General features: G+C 42.7%; 1 protein-coding gene across 3 annotated transcripts in view; it reads right to left on the bottom strand.

Annotated features, from left to right (window-relative positions):
* The window catches only part of LOC126248524 (discoidin domain-containing receptor 2-like), an 891455-nt gene that overhangs the window by 112523 nt on the left and 756070 nt on the right, over positions 1-22862 (bottom strand). Inside the window, exons 9-10 of one of the 3 annotated variants that reach the window (XM_049949580.1) lie at positions 9497-9912; positions 8104-8284 (exon numbers count right to left, since the gene is read on the bottom strand). In XM_049949580.1, the coding sequence (XP_049805537.1) occupies positions 8104-8284; positions 9497-9912 (597 nt within the window). The remainder of the gene's footprint in view (positions 1-8103; positions 8285-9496; positions 9913-22862) is intronic. The other 2 variants (XM_049949588.1, XM_049949595.1) reach the window with 2 other exon arrangements.

The raw sequence follows: 22862 nt of genomic DNA, 5'->3' as shown, positions 1-22862 counted from the left end.
CTGTGTGGTGAGGTAAGCCATCTTACAAGCTGCAAAGCCAGACACATGGATTTGGGCTAGTTATTGACCAGCCTGGCTATTCTGGCTTTGAGGAACCACTTGTGTAGACATATTAAGCAGTACAGGATTTAGGTTAGCATCTAACTTCTGTAGAACATAAATGGCGAATGGAAGAGTTGCCATATTCATCAGTGATTGTCAAATTAAAGAATACAGATACTCATTATTTTGCCTACAGTAACATATGACAGCATGTGCGACACAAGCAGAATTTTGTAATAAAGACTTTTTCAAAGTAAGTGTATAGTGAGCACCTGCAAGAAATTTTAATATATTCATGAATCACCTTGAAGCTCTATTAGTTTATTTAACAATAAAAAAAACAAATTGTGGTTGCTTGTGCTTTTAATGTAGGTTTTCTTAAAATCTCTTCCAGTACGAATTAATTATAATCAGCATCATAATCATTCAACTTGAATTTTACTGCAAACTTCCAAACTAGGGTAGCAATTGCTCAAAAACAGCCATTAATTTTTTTAAGTGAAAATGTCACATGAAAAAAATTATATTACAACCCAATAATAAGTGCCTTCTTAGACCATGACATGCATGTTATATGTTAATACCTATCAGGATACAAAATTTACCAAATCTGAGTTCATGAGGGCCGTCTGTAAGCAAAAAAATTGAGGAAAAGCGATGACATGATGCTATAGTTCATTACAAGACATATTGCTAAATATTGAAGCTAATAAAACAGACATCAAAGCAAATGGAATACAAGGATAAATTATCACATCAAGTAACAGAAAAAGATAACATTGTATTTAGTGAAAGAGGAGACTGGCAGAACCAGGAAGAGCAGATAGCAATAAGAGTAAATGTTACATTTGTAGCAGATGTGTGCAGTGTTGCAAAACTTCTTAAAAAAGCATTTCATAACTGCCATTAAAAACACGAGATTGTCAGGTTCAGTAGATGCTGCCTTAGAGTATCTTGGAGCAGCTCTTACTAATACCAGTAGTTTCAGAAATCAAACATGATGCTTGTTATATGAGTAGAAGTAATAACAACAATAAAATCTGTAAAATAAAAGAATCTAATGATTACATTAAAAAACCAAAAAAGTCAATTAAAAGGGTATTCTTCAGAATTTAGTAACATATTAAGTTATTTGTGTAACAAATTATTTATCAGCTGAAGTATGCTGATGTTAAATCTCCATATCAGAAAGAAGATAAAGAAACACCATCAATTTCCATTAAATTTAATTTTTTCCAGCGTCATGAAAATTTTAGAAGTGTTTGCAAGTGGCTTCTTCCTCATCAAACTACAGGGTTGTGATATTGAGAAGGCTATTTACACATACAGTGGGAATGTATTTAATTCATTAGACAACAAATTACAGGCAACTGGTATATTCTATGATCTATAAAAAGTATTTGTGTATATCACAATATCCTTTCAAGTAACTTAGAATATTGTGGTGTAACAAGATATTTCACGAAATGGTTCAAATCACATCTCTTTGCTGACAATATGAAACAAAGGGTGTCAGTAGGAAAGAGTCTAAAATTAAGCTACCAGTCATGATCCAACTGAGAGCTAACTACATGTGGTACCCCACAAAGTTCCATCACATGCCTGCCACTTTTCTTATGCATGTTAACAACCTTCATCAGTTATATTATCAGATGCCAAATTTGATTTGATTGCAGATGATATGAATATTGCAACAAATAGTGAATGAAATATAGTTCTAGGAATTTTGGTTTAAGAAATTATCGAGGCTATTAAAATTGTTACTAGCTATTTCTTTCTCATCAGACTTTGAAAATAGGCACTATGTGCAGTTCAGGCTTTCACAGTATCCCCCTCCACCCAGTATTGTCTATAATGTGACGACACACACACATATAAGAGGTTGACAGTGTTAAATTATTTGGATTTAAACTTGGTAATAAAATCAGATGGGATCATTGTATCACAGAATCACTGAATGGTTAACAAATCTTTATTTGCAAATGTGGATGTTGTCAAACAAGCATGGTTTGTTTACTTTCACTCCATAAAGTCATATGGGATCAATTTCTGGGGTAGGTCATGAAGCCAAGAAAAAATTTTCCAAGTCCAGAAGGACTTAATACACATTATTTGTGCTGTAAACGTATGAATGTCTTACAGATAGTTCGAGGAACTGAGAAAACTAACTACTGCTTCCCAATATATCTACTCATTAATGAAATTCGCCATAAGTAATAAAGCTCTTTTCACAAAGATTTTGAGTCACTTGCTTCTGTACAGAAAGGTGTTCATTATTCAGGAACAAACATTTTAAATGATTTCTCCAGCAGCCATAAGTAATTTAACTACCAGTGAAGCTCAGTTTAGGAAAAGTCTAGGGGATTTACTGGTGGCCAACTCCCCCTACACCACTGATGAATTTCTAAATGGAACCAACTATATGCAGATATTTTTTAGTAATATCAAAGAACGTAAGTGCTATGTAAAATCTGACTTCTGTACTATCTTCAGGATGTAATGTGATCAGTGTTAATACTGTTCTAAATAATAGCACAAGAATTAACATAAGCACTTCAGTGCCTTGTAAATTTACATGTTTTATGACAAGTTTCTTATTACCCCTTAAACTAAAATATCTTTAAGGTTCTTTGATTTATTCCACATCCACAAGGACCACTTCGTATCTGTAGAAGAGACATTCTTCTTTTTCTGCAAATGTACACTACTGGCCATTAAAATTGCTACACCAAGAAGAAATGCAGATGATAAACGGGTATTCATTGGACAAATCTATTATACTAGAACTGACATGTGATTACATTTTCACTAAATTTGGGTGCATAGATCCTGAGAAATCAGTACCTAGAACAACCACCTTTGGCCGTAATAACGGCCTTGATACACCTGGGCATTGAGTCAAACAGAGCTTGGACGGCGTGTACAGGTACAGCTGCCCATGCAGCTTCAATACGATACCACAGTTCATCAAGAGTAGTAGTGACTGGTATTGTGACGAGCCAGTTGCTCGGCCACCATTGACCAGACATTTTCAATTGGTGAGAGATCTGGAGAATGTGCTGGCCAGGGCAGCAGTGGAACATTGTATGTATCCAGAAAGGCCCATACAGGACCTGCAACATGCGGTCGTGCATTATCCTGCTGAAATGTAGGGTTTCGCAGGAATCGAATGAAGGGTAGAGCCACGGGTCGTAACACATCTGAAACGTAACGTCCACTGTTCAAAGTACCGTCAGTGGGAACAGAGGTGACCGAGACATGTAACCAATGGCACACCATACCATCACGCCGGGTGATACGCCAGTATGGCGATGACGAATACACGCTTCCAATGTGCGTTCACCGCGATGTCGCCAAACACGGATGCGACCATCATGATGCTGTAAACAGAACCTGGATTGATCCGAAAAAATGACGTTTTGCCATTCGTGCACCCAGATTCGTCATTGAGTACACCATCGCAGGCGCTCCTGCCTGTGATGCAGCGTCAAGGGTAACCGCAGCCATGGTCTCCGAGCTGATAGTCTGTGCTGCTGCAGATGTCGTCGAACTGTTCGTGCAGATGGTTGTTGTCTTGCAAACGTCCCATCTGTTGACTCAGGGATCGAGACGTGGCTGCACGATCCGTTGCAGCCATGCTGATAAGATGCCTGTCATCTCGACTGCTAGTGATGCGAGGCCGTTGGGATCCAGCACAGCGTTCCGTAATACCCTCCTGAACCCATCGATTTCATATTCTGCTAACAGTCATTGGATCTCGACCAACGCGAGCAGCAATGTCGCGATACGATAAACCGCAATCGCGATAAGCTACAATCTGACCTTTAGCAAAGTCGGAAACGTGATGGTACGCATTTCTCCTCCTTACACGAGGTATCACAACAACGTTTCGCCAGGCAACGCCGGTCAACTGCTGTTTGTGTATGAGAAATCAGTTGGAAACTTTCCTCATGTCAGCACGAGCCGGCCGGAGTGGCCGAGCGGTTCAAGGCGCTACAGTCTGGAACCGCACGACCGCTACGGTCAAAGGTTCGAATCCTGCCTCGGGCATGGATGTGTGTGATGTCCTTAGGTTAGTTAGGTTTAAGTAGTTCTAAGTTCTAGGGGACTTATGACTACAGCAGTTGAGTCCCATAGTGCTCAGAGCCAGCCATGTCAGCACGTTGTAGGTGTCGCCACCGGCGCCAACCTTGTGTGAATGCTCTGAAAACCCAATCATTTGCATATCACAGCATCTTCTTCCTGTAGGTTAAATTTCGCGTCTGTAGCAAGTCATCTTCGTGGTGTAGCAATTTTTATGGCCAGTAGTGTATATTGCGTATTCTTGTTTAATGGTATGTTCTATGTCATTGCTGATGGAGTTGTTGTGAGAAGCTGTTAGCTACTCAGAGCAGAAGATCTTTTTATTAAAAACTTAAAGGAGTAACCATAGGAATCAGTAGTTCTATAACACCCTTACTTTTGGAGACAAATAGATGTTACCTTTATTTTGTGGTGAAGCGAAGTTGCAACACTGTATTTGTTTTTTAATATCAAAACCCTTTTCACCCTCAATAATTGTTTCACTAGGGAAGCAGAGAAAAACTGTGAATTTCTATCTGGAATGTACCAGTTCATAAACATAATGATGACTTTTTCAGTTGTAGGATGTACCACAAACCAACAAAAGCAACCTGTAGCATGTTTTTTTCAGCTTCCATCACCCACCACAATGCACCAGATTTGCTGTGCATTTTGACATGCACACTGTGCATTTTGATGTGCAAATTTCAGTTTGAGTGAATCTCTTGTTTCATTGAGACAGTTTCTCTTTTAAAATTGGTAAATATTTCAAAATGCACTGAATCAAAGATGTCTTCAATATTTTGGTTTGATTGTTAATATAGCTGAGTTCCATAAAAGACAATCTTCACCTATGAAGGCAAGAAGTGTATGAGATTCCTTGTTGATGTGACAAATCGAACATCAGCCAGAGCTGTTAAATGGTTGAACACAGATGCAATGAACACTGCTGTCAAACAAAACTAGGTTCACTAAAAAATGCTGTTATAGATTACCTTTTTAAATGTGGCATGAAATATAAAGGCACCAAGATCCTCGATCTACAGAGTCTTTGCCATTAAAGAACCAGTCAAAATGCATATAGCAAACAAACAAATCACCAAATGTGCAGATTCTGTGAAGAGTGGGCAACAGTACTGAATTTGTCAGGTCTTCAACCACCAAATCTGAACGTACTGAAGAGAGCTTATAGATATGACTGGCAGGGAAGGTAGTAGTAAATGGTCTGGGCGCATGTTTCTGGATTAATAGTTTTTACGCTAGCTTCTTGCACCACACTAGCAAAGGGTTGGTTGTTTTTTTCTCTTGCAAGGGAATGTATTTGCAAATCGCTTTAATGTGGCTCTGTGTAACTCATCTTTCATGTGCAGGTGAATGGATTGATTGCCTTATTTCAATTGGTATTTGCTGTGTTCCATCCTGGACTTTGCAGTGCCATGCATTCCAAATTAATTCATTCAGCGGAGAGGCTGAGAAAAATTTGCTGATTCCAAAATGTACTATTTTTTTACAACAATGTTAGCAAGCAAATATCTGCTACTGATTTAACTGCGTACTACACCTAGTTATCAGTAAGAAATATTTCCTCCGATTGCACTGGAAATTGTAAATACCAGAGTGTACTTGGAACATAATGTGGGATTATCAGAAGCATAAGCACGAATTCAGTAAATGTGTTGTTTATTAGTTAGTGATTTATCCAGACAGCATTTTGATGAACTTCAAAGAAGAGTTTATGGAGGCTGAATATTCAGAGGAAGGTGAAATCATGAATAGAGGAGGAAAAGAAGATGCAGTAAAATTACAAAAAAGAGGACATGCTGAATATGAAATGTTTAAAAACTATCTTCATGTTAGAGTACTGTATGAGAATCATCATGTTAAAACATGGGTATCTATTACAGTCAACATTGCTCTTGTACAGCTAAGATCAACAGGCAAAAAAGCAATTGTACAAGAACTCTGCACACACTTGGCCATCTTATGTGAGCAAAGAAATTACTGGTAGTAGGATGACTTCAAACTGGTACAAAATGTTTCTGTCCATTGTCACTCTGTGCTACTAAAGAAACAGCACAGCATAGCACTCTTAATGCAGAGTTGATTCCAGTGTGTTGTCTGTCCTACGAGAAAGAGGCAGGGGTTCTTTGCCCTACACATTTCCTCATCCTGCACCAACTGATAAACCAGGAGGCAATGTGTATGCTTATGCTGGTGGCATCCCAATGAAGGACGGAGTTCTATTGTGCACATACACGTCCCAGTCACATTAATGCAACCACCTTCCGTATTCAACATTTATGTGCTATAATCACTTACCAATGGCAAGTGGCAGCTCTAGTAGTGAAGGGTATATAAAGCATGTCAGCGGCACACAGAAAAAAGTGGAGTCGTCCTAACGCAGAAACTGAGTTATTTATCTGACGTCCAAAAGGGCATTATAATTGACTTTAGGGTAAAGGATGAAAGCATTTCTGAAATGGCTAAGTTTGCCAACTATTCAAATGCCTCTATGGTTAAAATACACAGTGCAGGGCAAAATGCTGCTATCCAAATCCGGTGCTGAAGCAACTGTGATGCAACATGGCCTGTAATTCAGAGGTGAATGATGACTGTGGAGAGGTGTACGGGCAAATAGACATGCAAATACTGAGTAACTAATCACCCAGTTAAACCAAGGTGCCACCAACAATGTCTTCTCAACGACCATTTAGTGAAAGTTGCATATGGGCCTCCACAGCAGGTGCCAGGTTTACGCATCCATGCTGACTGCTGTTCTTTGGCGATGAAGCCCACAATTTGCATGTTAATACTGCAACTGAAAGTCCACTGAGTGGCGACAGAAGATCTTTCCAGATAAGTTATGTTTCATGCTCCATTGGACAGATGGCTTTTGGCTGTTGTGAAATATCTGAAAACAAACAACCTGCTATCAAGAGGGAGTGTTATGGTCTGGGGAATATTTTTGAGCATTCCCTGGGTGGTCTCGTCATTCTGAAAGGCACAATGGATCAACACATGTTGCATCTATCCTTGGGGACTGTGTCCATCCCTACATGCAGTTCGTTTTTCCTCGGCACGATGGACTCTACCTACTGGACAATGCAATGTGTCACACAGCTCACAGTGTACATGTGGATTACAAAGAGCACCACAATGGGTTTACCGTACTCCCCTAGCCACCATATCCTCCAATTTAAAACCCAGTCGAGGATCTATGGGACAACCTCGATCATGCTGTTCGCGCCATGAATCCCTAACCAAGAAACCTAGCACAGCTAGCAACAGCACTGGAGTCAGCATGGCTCCACATCCTTGCCAGTACCATCCAGAATCTCACTGACACTTTCCAGAAGGTCTCACAACAGTCCATGCTGCAAACGGTGGCTATTTAAGCTATTGACACGTGGCCATATTAATGTGATTGGACAGTGTAACTTAACTTACAAAGGTATTTTTATCTGACAATAAAAGCATTCGGAGATCAGTTTTAAAAGAAGTGACAGATGATTACTGTAACTAATTAATCTTTAGAAGCAATTATTCGTTAATAAAAGCCTTCCAGAAGTGCATTTATTATCTGCATGAAAATGAAAATTTGCGCGAATTGTAACTTACAGTGAATTGTAACCTATGGAATTCAGATGTGGCTGCGGTAATTCTAAAAGCCACATTTTTTTGTAACACTGCACTAGCTCTAACAATGAAATACAGACAAGTAGGAAAGAAACGAAATTCACAGCTTTAACAACAAACTTTAATTTCTGGTTCAGAAATCGCAAGAAGACAAATTTTTACATTTTCGGCCATGGCATAATAGACTTTGGTTATACACTTTTAACATTGCAAAATGTTGCTCCACATATTTCACATCTTAGAAGAAAGAAGCAATGATTGTTACACATTGTCACTGTCAACAAGGCAACAAGGGAGGCAACTGTATCGATAGTGGGGCAGTATGAGTTTGCTAGTTCACAGTAGTGTGCCGTAACGACTGACCTGAGTACCGGCGTAGTGCTGCGCCAGTAGAGTACAGGTTCTTGGCTGGCCGCTCCCCATGGAAGGCCGGCAGGCTGGCGTCTTCTGCCTTGCTGAGGAGCAGCGGTGGTTCCGGGTCATCCAGCGAGACCTGCCCGTACACGCGCCCGTTAGCGCTCACGTTCACCCGCATCTGCAGTTCCTAACGGGGGAGGGGTAGGAGGGAGGGAAGGGCAAGGTGCACAAACCAAAACAAAATCAGTGAGTGTTCTGGAGAGGCTGGGTGGCAGGGGGAGAAACGGTAGAGAAACACTGCCACCCAAGTGCGTGCAACCAAAACATAACGTGAAGCTATTAAAGCGAGGCAGCTACACATGCAATCGGAAAAAAATAACTGTGATCATACAGGCTAGGAACTAAAATAAGTTAAAATTTTTTGCATGCTAGGAATATGGAAGAATCATGTATATTAAGGAGAGCCCAATTAAATTAAAGTGTTCGAATCACTGTATACTAATAACTATTCTCATTATAATTGGTCATTTATTTCAATGACCGCCAATGGCGCCCATACCTCACCGGAACTGTGAAAATGCCTACTGTTATTTTGGTGCATGAGTATTACATTTTAGCAGCAAAGTAGGTGACATAAGTGGTAATATTTAAGAAAAGAATGTTCTTTTTCAACCATTTACTTGCGGATTTCAACTTTGAGGAGCCACAGAAGCCAGACCATAATTAGGAGAAAAACTTCCTTCGTACAGGTTAAAGATACAACCTTTTTCTATTTTAAGATGAATTTTCGCTGTTTTCTGACTAGTCGTTTCATCATCATGATGTCAAACCCAAGAAACTGCAATTGAGCTTACCGTTGTAGCTATTGCAACGGAGAAGACACGGATCTAAAGTTTGAATTTTTGTTGGTCACAAAATATGTAAACACTAACGAATACTGTTGTTGATAATTCTTCCGGGTTATGTGGCCGTGGTCCATGGAATTCTTCTATTCCTAACGTTTCGTCCAATACCGGTTACGGCAAATAAGGTATCTACGTATGCCTGAACATTATTTTCAAAACACTTTTTGCTAATAATGCGTCTGTTAACCGTCTAGTGTTGCCCCTTCAAGATCTTTCCTGTTTCTCCTGTGTTACGTAATCCGATTTCAGATATTAAATACCAGCCCCTCGCAATATCAACGCCGGTTCGTATCTATTTAGGAACACGCATGTAAAAGACGGGCTGTATCAAACAAGTCAGAAGACTGATGATACAAAAATAAATAAATAAATAAGAAAAAGGCAGTCGCGCTGCGTGTCTCCCGATTGTTCAGGAAATAAGTGTAAATGCGATTATGTGTACAGTCTTACGTCGTATCTTTCAAGTCGACAGCCCTCGGGAGCGATGTGCTCACCTTGAGCGCTACGGTCTTGTCGCCGTGGACGAAAGGCGCGGTGGCGGCGGAGGCGGTGGCGCCGTTGAAGGGCAGCGCGGAGGCGGCGGGCTGGGCGCCGTGGGCAGCGGCGGCTGCTGCCTTGATGCGGCGCTGCCTCAGCACGATCAGCAGGATGGCCGCCGTCAGCAGCACGATCACCGCCGACAGCGCGCCGATCACCGGCCCGATGTAGGCCGGCGCAGGTGCGGGCGCCGCCGCCGCCGAGTCCGCCGCCTCCTGGCGCGGGGGCGGCTGGTCCGCATCGCCGGAGGCGGCCCCAGCAGGAGACGGAGCGACGGGCGCCGTCGGAGGCACTTGCGGCTGTTGCACTTCGTCACGCTGTGGCGAGTCCTCCATCAGCACTTCCGCCGCCGAGAAGTTACCTGGCACCACCACTGAAACAACAGTACGCACAGATTATGAGTGGATACTTTTATTCAGGTCTTAATCTCTGGAATGTTAACTACTGGAAGACTATCTTGTCATTCTTCTGTAGCTTATAATATTAAGTATCTGTTGTCACCTGCATGGAACAGCTGTTGTAGAGATACACATTAGAAAAACGGTACGCGCTTCTACTGAACCACACCCCTAATTTTGTATTCCGAAACCAATGATGATAATACAACGAATTGTATTCGCATTTTTCGAATCCAGATTGACGCCAGTGATTGTGACACATGAAAATGTTTGTGCCAGACCGGGCCTCGAACGCGGATTTCTTGCTTATGACGAGCGATCATCTTAACAACTTCGGCTCTCAGGGAACGCCGCCAGGACCGAAACAGACTTCATACGTCACGAAGTCTAGAAAAAATTGCAGTATCTCCATCGTCTCTAGTGCCTCGACATCAGTTCCGTATAACCTGACGAGCACTTCTAGAAACAAATTCTCTGAAAATTATTTCGAGCAATTAGCTCATTAGTCCACTCTAACAGTAAACTGTTGGGAAAACACATTTGACGCCTTAACGACAAATAATCCTGTGGTAATCACGAACATCAAAACGTATACAGCGATTACTGAACACAGGGTTGTCACAGCGAGACTGAATACCCGAACTACAAAATACACCAAAAATGTAAGAAACAAAAAGCTATTCAAAAAAGCAGATAAAAATTCGCTTGACGCTTCCTGACAGACTATCTCCAATGCTTCCAAATTAATAGTGTAAGTGTAGACCAGATGTGGTTTGAATTCAAAGAAATACTATCGACAGCAGTTGAGAGTCTTATACCAAATAAATTAAAAAACGACGGATCTGATCCCCCGCGGTGCACAAACCGGTCAGAACACTGTTGCACGAACAACCAGATGTGGCTTGAATTCAAAAAATTACTATCGACAGCAAGTGATAGATTTACACTAGAGCCAAAGAAACTAGTAGACCTGCCTAACATCGTGTTGGACCCTAGCGAGAAGTGCCGCAGTACGATGTGGCATGGACTCGACAATGTCTGAAGCGGTGCTTCAGAGCTGTCCATAAATCCATAAGAGTATGAGGGGGTGGAGATCTCTTCTAAGCAGCACGTTGCAAGGCATCCCAGATATGCTCAATAATGTTCATGTCTGGGGAATTTAGTGGCCAGCGGAAGTGTTTAAACTCAGAAGAGCGTTCCTGGAGCCATTCTGTAGCAGTTCTGGACGTGTAGGGTGTCGCATTGTCCTGCTGGAATTGTCCAAGTCCATCGGAAGGACATGAATAGATGCAGGTGATCAGACAGGATGCTTACGTACGTGTCACCTGTCAGAGACGAATCTAGACGTTTCAGGGGTCCCATATAACTCCAGCTGCACACGCCTCTCACCATTACAGAGCCTCCACCAGCTTGAACAGTCCCCTGCTGATATACAGGGTCCATGTATTCATGAAGTTGTCTCCATACCCGTACACGTCCATCCGCTCGACACAACTTGAAACGAGGCTCGTCCGACAAGGCAACAAGTTTCGTCAGCAACAGTCCATTGTCGGTGTTGACGGGCCCAGGCGAGGCTTAAAGCTTTGTGTCCTGCAGTCATCAACAGTACACGAGTGAACCTTCGGCTCCGAAAGCCCATGTCGATGATGTTTCGTTGAATGTTTCGCACGCTGACGCTTGTTGATGACCCAGCATTGAAATCTGCAGCAATTTGCGGAAGATTTGCACTTCTGTCACGTTGAACGATTCTCTTCAACCGTCGTTGGTACCGTTCTTGCAGGATCTTTTTCCAGCCGCGCCAATGTCGGAGATTTGATGTTTTACCGGATTCCTGACATTCACGGCACACTCGTGAAATGGCTGTACGGGAAAATCCGCACTTCATCGCTACCTCAGAGTTGCTGTTTCCCATCGCTCGTGCGCCGACTATACCATCACGTTCAGACTCACTTAAATCTTGATAACCTGCCATTGTAGCAGCAGCAGTAACCGATCTAACAACTGCACCAGACACTTTTTACATAGGCATTCCCGATCACAGCGCCGTATTCTGTCTGTTTACTTATCTCTGTATGTGAATACGCATACCTATAACAGTTTCTTTGGCTCTTCAGTGTCTATCAAATGAATTAACAAACGACGGAGCTGATCCCCCAAAGTACACAAAACAGATCAGAACATTGTTGCAGAAACAACGAAAAAAGCATGCCAAATTTAAACGAACGTAAAATCCGCAAGATTGGCAATATTTTACAAAAGCTCGAAATTTATCGCAGACTTCAACGTGAGATGATTATAACAGTTTCCTTAACGAAACTTTGTCTCGTAACTTGGCAGAAAATTCAAATAGATTCTGGTCGTACATAAAACATGCTAGCGGCAAGACGCAATCAGTGCCTTCTCTGAGCAATACCAATGGAAATACTATCGATGACAGTGCTGCTAAAGAAGAGTTACTAAACACAGCCTTCTTAAATTCCTTCACCAAAGAAGACGAAGTGAATATTCCAGAATTTGAATCAAGAACAGCTGCCAACATGAGATATTTATAAGTAGATATCTTCGGAGTAGTGCAGCATCTTAAATCACTTAACAAAAGCAAGACTTCCGGTCCAGATTGTATGCTAATTAGGTTCCTTTCAGAGTATGCTGATGCCATAGCTCCATACTGAACAATCATATACAACCACTCGCTCGACGGAAGATCCGTACCCAATGACTGGAAAGTTTCGATATGCAGCAGGATTTTGGAACATTATGAATTACCTCGAAGAGAAAGGTCTCTTGACACATAGTCAGCACAGATTTAGAAAACATCGTTCTTGTGAAACACAACTAGCTCTTTAGTCACACGAAGTGAGGAGTGCTATCGACACGGGATTTCAAATTGATTCTGTATTTCTAGATTTCCAGAAGGCTTTTGACTCCGTACCTCACAAGCAGTTAGTAATCAGATTGCGTGCTTTTGGAATATCGTCTCAGTTATGTGATTAGATTCATGATTTCCTGTCAGAGAGGTCACAGTTCGCAGTAACTGACGAAAACTCATCGAACAAAACAGAAGTGATTTCTGAATTTTTCAAGGTAGTGTTATAGGCCCTCTGCTGTTCCTCATCTATACAAGCGATTTAGGAGGCAATCCTAGCATCTCCCTCAGATTGTTTGCAGATAATGCTGTCATTTATCGTCCAGTATAGTCATCAGAAGCTGAAAACCAATTGCAAAACGATTAAGGTACGATATCTGTATGGTGAGAATATTGGCAACTGACCCTAAATAATGAGAATTGTAAGGTCATCCACCTGAGTGCTAAAAGGAATACTAAACTTCGGTTACACTATAAATCAATCAAATCTAAAGGCCACAAATTCAATTAAATTCCCAGGAATTGCGGTTACGAAATACTTAAATTGCAAAGAACATATAGAAAATGTGGGGAAGACGAAACAGAAACTATGTTTTATTGGCAGGACACTTAGAAGATCTACTAAAGAGACTGCCTACACTAACCTTGTCTGTACTCTTTTGGAGTACTGCAGCGCTGTGTGAGATACTTACCAGCTATGATTAATGGAGTACATCGAGAAAGTTCAAAGAGCAGCAGAACGTTTTGTATTATCGAGAAATAGGGGAGAGAGTGTCACTGACATGATACAGGATTTGGGGTTGACATCATTTAAATAAAGGCGTTTCTCTGCGGCACGATCTTCTCACGTAATTTCAGTCATCAACTTTCTCCTCCGAATGCGAAAATATTTTGTCAACGCTAGTCTACACAGGGAGAAACGATTTCATAATCAAAAAAGGGAAATCAGAGCTCGCTGTTAAATATATAGGTATTCTTTCTTTCCGCGCGCTTTTCGAGAGTGTGAAGTTAGTGTGAAAGTTGTTTGATGAGCCCTCCGCCAGGCTCTGAAGTGTGATTTGCAGACTAGATTTAGAAGTATAACGGTAAAGATGTCCATACAGTTCCTATGTGTCATATCTTGGGTCTACTCATCTGCCGGACCGGAGCCCATAGGTGATGTGTGGCGGGGGGGGGGGGGGGGGGGAGTAGTGTCATCCAGATATAGGGGGGCGTTTGGCGCCTCCCGACTTGACCCACGGCAGTTGATATGAGGGAGGCAGCAGAGTGAGTCGCAGGCGAGCGCGATGTGCACAAACTCGCATCGGGGCTGGAAAGCGGTCTCAAACATTCATAACTGTTGATTTACGTTAGTTTTGTACAAACTGGGACAACATGTAGTACTTTACGGCGAGACTCAGAGGGCCATTGACACGGGTTCACAGGTAGATGCTGTGTTTCTTGACTTCCGCAAGGCCTTCGATACAGTTCCCCACAGTCGTTTAATGAACAAAGTAAGAGCATGTGGACTATCAGACCAATTGTGTGATTGGATTGAAGAGTTCTTAGATAACAGAACGCAGCATGTCATTCTCAATGGAGAGAAGTCTTCCGAAGTAAGAGCGATTTCAGGTGTGCCGCAGGGTAGTGTCGTAGGACCGTTGCTATTCACAATATACGTAAATGACCTTGTGGATGACATCGGAAGTTCACTGAGGCTTTTTGCGGATGATGCTGTGATATATCGAGAGGTTGTAACAATGGAAAATTGTACTGAAATACAGGAGGATCTGCAGCGAATTGACGCATGGTGCAGGGAATGGCAATTGAATCTCAATGTAGACAAGTGTAATGTGCTGCGAATACACAGAAAGATAGATCCCTTATCATTTAGCTACAAAATAGCAGGTCAGCAACTGGAAGCAGTTAATTCCATAAATTATCTGGGAGTACGCATTAGGAGTGATTTAAAATGGAATGATCATATAAAGTTGATCGTCGGTAAAGCAGATGCCAGACTGAGATTCATTGGAAGAATCCTAAGGAAATGCAATCCGAAAACAAAGGAAGTAGGTTACAGTACGCTTGTTCGCCCACTGCTTGAATACTGCTCAGCAGTGTGGGATCCGTACCAGATAGGGTTGATAGAAGAGATAGAGAAGATCCAACGGAGAGCAGCAGGATCATTTAGTAATCGCGAAAGCGTTACGGAGATGATGGATAAACTCCAGTGGAAGACTGCGGGAGAGACGCTCAGTAGCTCGGTACGGGCTTTTGTTAAAGTTTCGAGAACATACCTTCACCGAAGAGTCAAGCAGTATATTGCTCCCTCCTACGTATATCTCGCGAAGAGACCATGAGGATAAAATCAGAGAGATTAGAGCCCACACAGAAGCATACCGACAATCCTTCTTTCCACGAACGATACGAGACTGGAATAGAAGGGAGAACCGATAGAGGTACTCAGGGTACCCTCCGCCACACACCGTCAGGTGGCTTGCGGAGTATGGATGTAGATGTAGATGTAGATGTAGACAAGACTGAATCAGAAAAGCAATGACTAACTATAATGTGTTGCGGCATCGTGTGAATTCTAACGTGCTGTGAATGAGCTTTAGACGTTTGCTATGAACTTATAGTGTAATATGTCTGTCTCTGTAGCCGAGTGGTCAGCAAATGTCTCATGCGGGCAACCTGCGTTCAATTTCCGGTACTGCCAGAGATTGTTCTTTGGTGGGAGGAATGGAATGTGGTGCACTCAGGCTCGTGATGCCAACTGATGTGCTATTTGAATGAGACGTAACGGTTCCAAGATCTCGAAAGTTGACAACAGCGGGAAAGCGGTGTGCTGACGCCATGTCTTTCCTTACTACATCTGCATGACGCCTCTTGGCGAGGGATGACATGACGGCTGGTCGACAAACCGTAGCCTACAGCGCCTGATCGCAGAGTTTAGACTGATTTAGTTTTATAGTATAGTACAGTGCCTATTACAAACTGTTCTGATTTCAAGTCACCTATTACATATTTTTTATGTGTTACTGACTTACTTATGCGGAGTTATGTAAGAGTTTGATAGGACACGTCTCACTTAGGCACACGGTTAGGAACATTATTACCGTCATACGTGTGTCTTGGGAGTGAAGCTGTCTACCAGTGCCGTAAAAATCAAGATCTGATGCCAAGTCAATATGACAGCAAACTAAAGAGGGCAATATTAAAGAACCAACATTAATCTAAAACCGGCACGGAGCGTTACACATGGCTACGACAGGACTGAAACGCCATATCTTCGAATGCATCTACTATGGATGAGGAGCGATCTTGGATATAACCGCTGCAGAAAAACAAAAATAATTCATAGCTGAATTACTGTGGATGAGAAACGGAACTAAAAGCAATGGTCGTGCATACATCTAGGAAAGAAACGAAGAAGAAAGAAAGGAGAGAGAAGATGACGATGGACTACATGATGAACACACAGTGAAGAATCAGATATAACATGACCGCACGCAGCAGTCACTATTAGCAGAAAACGAGAAGTGTGCCTGTTGGAAGTGCTATACGCGTGTAATTAGAATCGCTGGTAGGCGATTATATATTTGGAATAGCTGCAGTAGGCGATAATAGTGCCATCATTGCTTGTGAAGAAATTTGGTGTAATAAGTATATATAATAAGTTACGTTTATTGCGTAATATCTCAGACAGTTCATCTCGGTATCTGCGCGGTCAGGGCTGAGGATTGCCAAGCGACGGGGCCCGGCTGGATCGGAGATTTTCACCTCTGCGGGACTGGGTGTCGTGTTGTCCTTACGCTCGCATCGTCATAAGTGACATGCAGCTGTTGTGATGCCTCAATGGGTACGTCCCGAAAGTCAATAAACTGAACAAAAAAAAATCTCGGACAAGTGTTTGTGAGCATAGGACAGTAAAAAGAAACCCTTAATACTGATAAATGAAATTAAAGATGAGAACATGTCAGATTGGGAGGAGCATCAAATGGGCAATTTAAGTAAAACGGAATTTCCACTAGCAGACAGAACCATGGAAACGTGACCGTACGGCAAATGGTAACACAGGAAGAATTAGGGTAAAGTCAAGATGACAGCAAAGTCGTGTGTGCAGAACCGAAAAAAAAACAAAAAAAACAAAAAAAACTCCGTCTTCAGGCCACGAGTGGCCTACCGGGACTATCCGACCGCCGTGTCATCCTCAGTGGAGGATGCGGATAGGAGGGGCGTGGGGTCAGCACACCGCTCTCCCGGTCGTTATGATGGTATTCTTGACCGAAGCCGCTACAAATCGGTCGAGTAGCTCCTCAACTGGCATCATGAGGCTGAGTGCACAGCGAAAAACGGCAACAGCGCATGGCGGCGTGGATGGTCACCCATCCAAGTGCCGACCACGCCCGACAGCGCGTAACTTCGGTGATCTCATGGGAACCGTTGTATCCACTGCGGCAAGGCCGTTGCCACCGCCAAAGACAGGATTAGGAAATAATTTGGCTTCACTAAACATGAGGGCAGCAATCAAATTATCAACTGAAGAAAGATTCGACAGGCATGCAAATGATACAAGCTAACCGCCAATGCTGTCAAAATCAAGATTTCGATGCCAAACCAATACGACAGCAAAGTACAGAAGCCACTACTCAAGAACCAACATTAATGTAAACCTTACGTGGGGCTTTAAAAAGAAATGCAATGTGTAGTGTTGTGAGTGCCATCCTTATCTTGCATAATGTATTGTAAAACCATTCTTGAGGGTCTTTACATGGGCCATGATAACATATCCCGAAAATGTTGTACTGCAGCATTGCAGTTACGCGAATTGCAGCCATGTACTACGACATTACCCGCCATTATTTCCGGCAATGTTTACGGCAATAGATTTCCGGGTCCCGGGGCCACACTAATTTCACAAAATGGTCAAACGCGAGCTGGTGGAAGTGAGTGCGGTTCTACTGCTTTTACATCACAAAAGGAACAAAGTTAGAACTGAGACGAGAAATGAGGCTTTGCGAGTGCGTTCTTCTTTAAGTAAGCGGAATGATTAAAAAAAACTAATAAGCGGAATGATTAAAAAAACTAATAAACTGTTGCTGGATACATCCCTTTTTCCATAATTTTACCAGAATATCGAAATACGGTTTCGAAGATCTCATACAAGCAACTGATCGATGAACTCCTAAAACAGATGGAAGTATGAGAGAGTGTGTATCAGTTATAACGTGAGTGGCGTTCACACTCCGGTTTTTAGCTGCAGATGATTTGTAAAGTTTCACTTGCCTCCTTAAAGTGAACGATTTATCAGTAAGCCTCTTGGTACAGGAAGTATGCAGTGCTTTGCTGGAAGACTTGAAAGATTTAATTATTATAAATTTGAAATAAGAATAAAATTTTTATTTATATTTTCTGTTTTTTTTTCTTTTTTTTTTTAATTAGCACACAGAAACACATGAGATACAGCTTACCAAAAATCAAGCGTGAGTCCGACTTCATCGGCAACTTATTTTTCAGAATGCGATCTTTGTATACATTTCTTCGAAGTCCCTTGTTTCTTGTCGCAAATGAATCGCATGTATGAAATTATAGTTCTCTCGTTTGTCCACCTCTCCACTGCTGTACATAACAAACATGCGGCGACGAACAACTAACAAAACAGGTGGCTATATGAACTCTTAGACTTTCGAACAAAAGCGAAACTACATTGTTTTCGCTCAAACAAGTGATTGCTACGCTGTCGCTGACAGAAGCAGGAAACAAAGGAGAGATTGAGAAGGAAACATCTACAGACAGGACAGATATATAGCCTTGCAATACAAAATGTTCTATTACCTTGGAGAGAACACCGGCAATACGTCGGCAATTAGATGCGACAGCCTGCAACATCAGAAATACTGCCCAACCATACCGTAAAATTGCCGTATATTGCAGCTGCATTACAGGAATGTTGACGGCAACGCTAATGCGGCCAAATATTGTCGGAAAATATGACCTATGTAAATGAACCTCAGGCAACGTGGAGTTTACTTGAGTGTATCCAACACGTAACGTCAGGGCGACGAAGAAGATGATGTTGCTGGCGATAACTGTGGAACACGAAGTTCACTGGAGTGCTGGTTATATGTACGAGTGAAGCTCAGTAAGTAATGTAACACTTTTTTTATCGATAAATTTCGGTGGAAAAAACGCGTAATTTCTTGTGGGACATAGTGAAATATTCACGCTTCTGCCCCTATAGTTTCATGAAGTTCCGATAGGTCGCGGCCCTGTACGTAGTCTTCAAAATACTGTCTGTACGGTGGTGCGTTTCAAGCAGAGAGCTGTCATTAAGTTTCTTTTGGCGGAAAACCAAACCATCGTAAACGTTCATAGGCGCTGGCAGATTTTCTATGGAGATCTGGCAAAGAACAAAAGTACTCCGAGTCGTTGTGCGAGGCGTCTGTAATCATCTCAACAAGCGCAAACCTGTCCGATTTCCGGCCGGCTGCACACAGCTGTTAGTCTTGCCTTCCGATTTACTTCTGTTTGGCCAAATGAAGGATGCACTCCGCTGGAGGATAACAGGTGAATGATAATAATAATGTCGTGTGACGAGGGCCTCCCGTCGGGTAGACCGTTCGCCTGGTGCAAGTCTTTCGATTTGACGCCACTTCGGCGACTTGCGTGTCGATGGGGATGAAATGATGATGATTAGGACAACACAACACCCAGTCCCTGAGCGGAGAAAATCTCCGACCCAGCCGGGAATCCAACCCGGGCGCTTAGGAATGACATTCCGTCGCGCTGACCACTCAGCTACCGGAGGCGGAGAGGTGAATGATGGGGAGGTTACTGATGCAGCAATACGTTAGCTCCCCGTCGACCATGCCGGCATGCAGGTCCTCCCAGTAAAGTGGCGTAACACCGTCGCAATGAACGGAGATTATGTTGGAAAATAGGGTTTGTAGCCAAAAGAGAGGTGAATAATATGGTGTATTGGAATTCTGAATAAAGCCAACCTGTTTTCAGAGAAAAAGTGTTATGATACTTACTGAACGCCTCTCGTAATAATAGTAACTAAAAACTGAAAACACAAATAACCCTAATCTATAATTTGTAGTGATATTTCCACTACGTGTTTTGAAGGCTTAAACAACCATCATAATGTGGATTATTTACGTCAAGAAGACAGGCGGTTTTTACATGTGATTCTTTCTCAGGATTGCCTGTGTTAACATACTGGTTCAAAAAATTACAGCTGTGTGAGTGATTGTATCCTTGCGACAGAGCAGGCACATAACTGTAGCATATTGCAGCCATATATTATAATAGTTTGACTTGTCTTCTGCTACCAGATAGTGGCATAGCTTATCGAGAAAAAGAATGTTATGTATAAATCATGTGCTTCCGTTTAACTTACAGTGTGGCGATTATTGAACTATATGAAATAGATGTCATCATAACTTCTGAACGATTTGCGTTAGTATGTTCAAACTGCACGGTTGGCTGTGGGGCATGATGGGAATTAGTATGAGCTGTATGGTTTGGCTTGGCGACGAAGTTCATTTTCATTTGTATGGGTTCGTCAGTAAACAAAACTGGCGCATTTGGAAGACTGAGAATCCGCATTCCGCGATCGAGACGGGCGAGAGTGTGGTGTGCAATGTCCAGTTACGGAATAATCAGTGCGATATTCCTTGAGACACGGTGACTACCGAACGGTACGTGAAGGTTATGGAAGATGATTTCATCCCCATTATCCAAAGTGATTCTGATTTCAACAAGATATTGTTCATGCAAGACGGAGCTCGACCCCATCGAAGCAGGAGAGTGATGTCCTGGAGGAACACTTGGGGACCGCATTCTGGCTCTGGGGTGCCCGAGGCCACTGGCATGGGTTTCGATTGGCCGCATATTCTCTGGATCTGAACACATGCGACTCCTTTTTGTGGGACTATATCAAAGACAAGGTGTACAGCAATAATCCCAACATTATTACTGAGCTGAAAACAGCCATTCAGAAGGTCATCGACAGGATCGATGTTCCGACACATCAGCGGGTCATACAGAATTTCGTTATTCGTCTGCGTGACATCATCGCCAATGATGGCAGGCATATAGAACATGTCATAACCAACATCCGAATATCTGTAGTGACGTTTACATGTTGAATAAAGTGTATGTACGCCGTAGTTTGTAACTTAAGTTTTTTCTCACCCTGTAAACACATTCATTTAACGTTGATGATATAGCCCGAAGAGCGACTGTAAAAACAATGGCTTTGTTTGTTATAAAATAACATTTTCTGCTGCCAGTCACAAGTTTTATTTTTCTGCATGAAACGTTACGGGAAATAATTTTCATTACATAGTGCATTTTTCGGGGTTGTGACATTTTGGACTTCATGTTGGCGATGAGTGAGATACTGCATTATTTGGTGCCTTCAGTATTTCTTGTTATCCTCTTATGCAGAATTTCACACTTATTATACAATGATGAAAAACCCGAAGCCACCCTCTTGAAGACGGGCATCACATATCTCGCGAATAATTCATAAATGTACTGCAGTCCCCTACTTATTGGACTCACAGGTACCACAAAGGCAATATGGGACTAATTATACACTACTAACGGAGGCACTTAAGCACCCATTCTTCCCACACTCCACTGATAAATGGAACGGGAGGAAACTCTGATGTGTGATGCTACGTGCAGAACCCTCTCTGATGCAATTCACAGCGGTTTTTAGATTACGTATGCATGTGAAGCTGTAGGTGAGTACGCTATGGACACGTGGGTCTTACACGTTGATGACAGCGTTGTTCACCAGGAGTGCACGCATAAGTCCCTGATATGATAAACACTAAGGCACTCTATCACATCTCGACTGGCCCGTTACAACACCCGGTCTTAATCCCATAGAAAATACCTGGCAACATTTGGAACAGTGTGTGAAACGTAACAGTGAACATCCGTGCAACTTCGTAGCTATGAGGGAGCAAATCGTCAATGAGTGGTTTCAGATGCTTATGGCATATCTGAAGGAACTCGTGGACTCTTTTCATAGCCAAAATGAGTCCATTATCAAGGTCAGAGGCAGTATTACACGGTATTAAAGTGTTGTCTTATGAAGTGGCTAATTTTTTTGTCAGGTGTATATACTTTGTGTATGTACCTCATCGTAATAAGATGCTGTACATGTGTTCCGTGCGTAGCACGTTAGAGCGAATCTCGTAGTACGATGGTGCGCGAAGCTCTCGGCGGTGCCTAAGGCATCCGGATCAATAGAACAAAACCAACAGCACGGCACAGCGGGGCACACGCTCGTTTACCCGGAGGCACGCTGCCACGGCGGATAAATCAGGTTCCGCAGAGTATCGAGTTTGTTTCGGGCGCGCGCGCGGGCGCTTTCGCCTTGCTTGCTTCGTTCGCTCGGTCTCGGTTTGCCAGGGCGAGATTTCGCTCTGTATTTGATGCACGTAATCTGGTAAGTGGGTGGGGAGGACGTGGCGCGCGGCCGCCGACCGGAAGGGAGGAAGGAAGGAATACAGATTAAAGGCCCGCAACGGCATTCCGTGGCTAATGTACAGAGCCGAGCTGGGCGGGGAGGGCACAAGGCGCTCAGGAGACGCGACGACCGCCGCCGGGAAGGATATTTAAATCACCCGGCTCACTTTCTGACAACTTTTATAAATACGATAAGGCACCGGCACCGCTGGCGAATTTCCGTTACATTCTTCTTTTCCGAAGCGCGGGGATTAAATTAAAACAAATCTCGGTGGCATAGCGGGGAATGAGGAACGACGGCTGCTCGGAACGTGAAATGGAAAGCGAGATCGAAAGCGAGACAGATTTTAAATGTCAGGGAGGGAGATATGCAAAACACCCCTAAAGCGCCAGTAGATAAAAAAAGAAACGGGTCGGTATAGGAAATATGCAGAACGTATGGTTTGCATTGTTCTTGAGCCAATTTCATTTTCGACTGATGGTATTGCATGTCTCACTTGTTCGGAAGAGGAGGAATACGGTCTCAGGTATTCTGTCTGGAATTTGATAAGGAAGAACATATTTACACAGTCGTAAAAACAGACCAAT

The sequence above is a fragment of the Schistocerca nitens genome, chromosome 1, assembly GCF_023898315.1.
Source record: "Schistocerca nitens isolate TAMUIC-IGC-003100 chromosome 1, iqSchNite1.1, whole genome shotgun sequence".
Classification (NCBI taxonomy): domain Eukaryota; kingdom Metazoa; phylum Arthropoda; class Insecta; order Orthoptera; family Acrididae; genus Schistocerca; species Schistocerca nitens.
This window is presented reverse-complemented; position numbering and strand designations above follow the sequence as displayed.